This window comes from Neltuma alba, unplaced genomic scaffold (genome assembly GCF_004799145.2).
Source record: "Neltuma alba isolate B1F8T4 unplaced genomic scaffold, ASM479914v2 tig00013481_pilon, whole genome shotgun sequence".
Taxonomy (NCBI): Eukaryota; Viridiplantae; Streptophyta; class Magnoliopsida; order Fabales; family Fabaceae; genus Neltuma; species Neltuma alba.
This window is the reverse complement of record NW_021637714.1, coordinates 40,584-45,283: the sequence shown is the minus strand read 5'-3', so window position 1 is coordinate 45,283 and position 4,700 is coordinate 40,584. Positions and strand designations below refer to the sequence as shown.

The window sequence follows — 4,700 nt, the reverse complement described above, 5'->3', positions numbered from 1 at the left end:
CCACTAGTTAAATATAAAATTCCAGGCAGATGTTTTTTTTGGGCCAAAAGGTAGAGGTATTAAATACATCCACTGTTCTAATCTTATTTTCTCTATATATATATATATATATTCAGCATCTTTTTTTGGTCTATATCTAACAAGATAATTTTATTTATAGTATATTCAGCACTCTAGTTTAAAGATATTAAAAAAAATAATTAAGTTAATTATCTATAATAAATGTAGGCTTTCCTAAACTATTTTTTTAATCATATAATATTAGAACTACCTTTTGGTAGAAGTCTCCATAATATTATGTTCATTCAAAATAAATATTTTGAGAAAAATTTACAAATTTGAAAGATAAAATATGTTAGAATATTATATTTATGACCAAATTTAATCTCTAACTAATTTTTATATTAGAGAAAAGAAGATGGTATCATTTTATCTACTTCTTCAAACATTTTACATATCATCATATATGGACCAGTTTGTGAAAATCTTTTTTTTTTTGTGGGTTTCAATATCAGAATCAGATAAAGATTAAATTTTTTGGGAAAAAAATATGCTATCTATAAGACAAAAAAATTGTAGCGAGTATATGGTCCTGTTGAAGTTTTTTTTTTTGACCGGATATGGTGCTGTTGAATATAAAATAAGAAAAAAAAAATCTCACAGGCATTTTAATGTACAAAGCATGCAATTATCTGTAGTTACATCGAGTGAAAAATAAATTTCTATAATAAAGCCTTGAATTCAAACTTTATAGATAAAAACATTTCATAACGTTCACGCCTACAATAGTTTTGTCGCACCAAAAATGGGATGTTCGGCTTTATAAAACAACCTTATAACATGAAAGTTAATATTTTAATCCAAACGTAAATTTAGCTTAATCCATGAAAGTTTGACTTGGACATTCAGTGTAAAAATTGCGCAAAGTTAAACTAAAATCCTATCATGTTCTTTTCAATTCAAGTAAACTCAGCATTTAGAAAAATTAGACAAATAGAGTGAATCAAAATCCAACAGGAACATCCACAAATGTTGATCCAACTAATAAGGAATTAACTCATAACTTATAAAGTTATAAGTTTAATTCTCATTATTGATATGACAGCTTTGTTAGCAGACAATCTGCAAATACCTATGTAAGCATTTTTAGAACTTGTAGGCATATCTTCATCTTTCTGCTCCTAAACCCGACTCATACATGATAACATGAAGATTTTAGGGTGAGATGGTAGGAACATATAAAAATTAAAAAACAAAAAAACAAAACAATGTTATTTACAGATGTCAGTATCTCATGGGAGAAATCGAAGCAAGAGAAATTATTCAACCAAAATTAAAAGAAATTAAAAGGAAAAAAAATTAGATGTGGGAAGGACGGTACGTGATTACTGACTACTATAATTGGTGGACAACTAACCAAGCACACTCCACCAACTCTGTGTCAGACTCCCCCTCTTCCCGTCTTCTTTTATTTTTTTTATATATAATATAAAAATCATTTTTAGTCTCAAAAATTTCACCTAATTAATTTTAATTTGTATCCATATTTTAAGGCAAAAAAATTCTGTTTTAAGGACCAAAAATTTTTAACCAGATTGAAATGAAGTCAAATTTCATGACCAAGATCACTAATTTTAACTAACAAGCCCTTGATTGATATAGTAAGTAGTTTCATTCTTATAAGAAAAAGAATACAAATTTGAATTCCAAAAAAAATATAAAAATTAGTTTTAAATCTAAAGTGATTTGAAAATACTCTGAGTTATACAAATAAAAAAAATCACTAATTTCAAATGTTATGGATCAAAGTCAAGATGGGGTCAAATTTTAGGACCAAGACCACTGATTTCAAATTTTAAAGATGAAAAATAAAAAAAGGTCAATTTTCAGAGATTAAAAAGGGTACTAACCCATATATCTGACCTGCTGTCTATACACGTATGTATATATATACACACATGCACCTTTGAACGCCCTATGTGATGCTACGCACCCGCCATTCTTCTTCTCACACACACACACAGATATACCGTTGGCCTAATCATCATCTTCCTTCCCGGCACTGGCTAGCTACCTTGGGTTTTCACAAACACGTTTGAGAGGATAAAGGGAAGATGAGGAAACCTTTCTGTGAGAAGGTGGGTTTGAGCAGAGGAGCTTGGTCCAAACAAGAAGATCAGAAACTCATTGATTACATCAACAAATATGGCGAGGGTTCCTGGCGTACCCTCCCTCAAGCTGCTGGTCTCTCTCCCCCCCCCCCCCCTCTATATATATGTATATCTATATATGACATTTTAATTGATCTCTCTTCACTTCTGGCTTCATAGTTTGTTGAGTTAATGGACTTTAATTTCCGAATTCTTTGTAGAAATGATGCTCATATTATAAGTTTTGTTAAATCTTCAGGATTACTTCGCTGCGGCAAAAGTTGTAGGCTGAGGTGGATGAACTATCTGAGGCCAGACATCAAAAGAGGCAACTTTGCCGAAGATGAAGAAGATCTCATCATCAAGCTTCATGCCCTTCTAGGCAACCGGTGCGATAACTTCTTAATTATCCCATCTAATTACTAATTAGGATTTCTCTGTTCATTAAGAAAAAGGAAGCAAACCAATGTAATTTTTCCGTGGCTAAATTATTAACGGATTATCCATTAACTATCCTTACACCGTCCACAAAACATATTTATTTAACATGCTCTTTTCGTAATGAGATAAGTCTTCTTGTTGCATTATTGATTGATGACATTGTGATGTATAGGTGGTCACTGATAGCTGGAAGATTACCAGGGAGGACAAATAATGAGGTGAAGAACTATTGGAACTCTCATCTGAGAAAAAAGCTCATAAATGAAGGAATTGATCCGAAGAATCGTCGGTTAACTCGAAATCCGCCATTAATGCCTGGAAGCTCAGCCTCATCATCATATAATAATAGTGCCAAGAATAATAATGATGAGCCAATTACAACAAAACCTTATTATGTCTCTGATAACAAATCTGATCGCGATCAAGTCTCAGATGCAGCAAGTGGTTTAGAGGAGGAAGAATCATCTTGCATACCTGATTTGAACCTCGACCTCACTATGAGGATTGGAATTATTTCTTCTTCTTCTTCTTTACCTCCCCCAGATCCAAAGCCAGTTCCAGAATATTCTAGAACATCAACTGAACTTCTTCTGTTTAGGTGATCTTCATTTTCTTCAGAGAAAGAGAGCTACAAATCTTAGTGCACAAACTATTCATAGTTCATTTTTGTTTCAATCATGTAAAAGTGGTGACCATCATAAAACTGATAGTTCATTTTCTTCATCATCAACATTAATTTCCTATACTTAAAATGGTTGTTGCTCCTTATCTGTTTTGAAGTTGCTTTAGATATAAATTTTGTGTCAATTTTAAAATCCTAGCAATTTCATACCCCTATCATTAATAATGTTAACAACTAATATTACTATTTTAGTAGTCAACGTTATTTTTTTTCAAATGGTTGGAATAAAATTGTTATAATTTTAAATTTTCAAGACAAATTTACACCCAAAAATAAAAAACTTTGAGATGCCAAGTACTCTTGAATGAAAACTTCTTATACAAATTTACATCTTAAGTTTTCTTTTTTACTAGGATGATCTCGACTATAATATTAATGGATATAGTTCTATGTTGGGAAAATTGTGCGTAACTGAAAGTCAAAAGCCGCAAGATATGGGGGGGATGACGATGAGAGGATCATGATGAGAATCTATCTCTTTTTCGGCATATCTATATATAGAGATAAATCTTGAAGTGTGAAGATTGTCACCATTTTTCCTTTGTTTAATATAAGGAAATTACAATATTAGGATTAAGAGAAATTTCCCCTCTTAACTTATCAAAGGATAAAATAAGCATGCATGGGATGTTCAAGTGATGATTTTCTTTTAAGGATATGAGATAACGCTGCTTCACATATTTATATATATATATTGAGAAGGAAATTAAAACAGTGTTTTTTAGGTCAAAAATACATTAGAAAATCCTTATAAATCCAAGAGAAACAACTTTATCACATATTTTCTCATGGATATATGTGGATATAGAGAAAATTTTCCATGAGAAAATAATTTTCCCTCCAAAAAAAAAAACGATCCAATGAATTTAAGTACACCTGCATATGATGGCATATGGTTGGAGAGAGTCTCGTGATATGCACCAAAACCTCGTCTAACATTCAAAGCGATACTAGGGTTTTAATAAGAACGATAGGGCCATAAATGTATAGACTAATTATAACATTAAACCTAACCATCCTTTTGAGTTCGTTCGTTCTGAATTGCAAGTTATAAGAGATGTTCAAGTAGCCCGTGAAGGTTTGCAGGCACTTTACAAACAAGAATTTAAAGGTAAAGATTTTACCTTGAGCTAGAAAAGAAAGACTGATTGGATTCGATGGTAGAAAACTCATAGTACACGATGCATTTTGGAGCTATCAAAATGTCGTAGTGTTTGGCATGTTAAAAGGTGAAGATAGAATACCTGAAACCACCAAGTACACTATAATTACCCTTAAAAATTCCTGAATAAAAATGGGATAGTGTGCCCATAAATTTTATGATGGGCCAACCAACGACATTGTCGGGACAGTGTCATATGGGTAGCGATGGACAGATAGATTAACCAACTCAACCCATTTCCTTGCTATCAAAGTTACCTCTGTGT

General features: G+C 31.8%; 1 protein-coding gene across 1 annotated transcript; it reads left to right on the top strand.

Annotated features, from left to right (window-relative positions):
* The first annotated feature begins 2,008 nt into the window (after positions 1–2,008).
* Positions 2,009–3,343, top strand: LOC114737705 (transcription factor MYB3). Its single transcript, XM_028925660.1, has 3 exons — positions 2,009–2,244; positions 2,410–2,539; positions 2,764–3,343. The coding sequence occupies exons 1-3, from the start codon at positions 2,115–2,117 to the stop codon at positions 3,191–3,193; spliced, it is 690 nt and encodes a 229-aa protein (XP_028781493.1). The 5' UTR covers positions 2,009–2,114; the 3' UTR covers positions 3,194–3,343.
* The last annotated feature ends 1,357 nt before the right edge of the window (positions 3,344–4,700 follow it).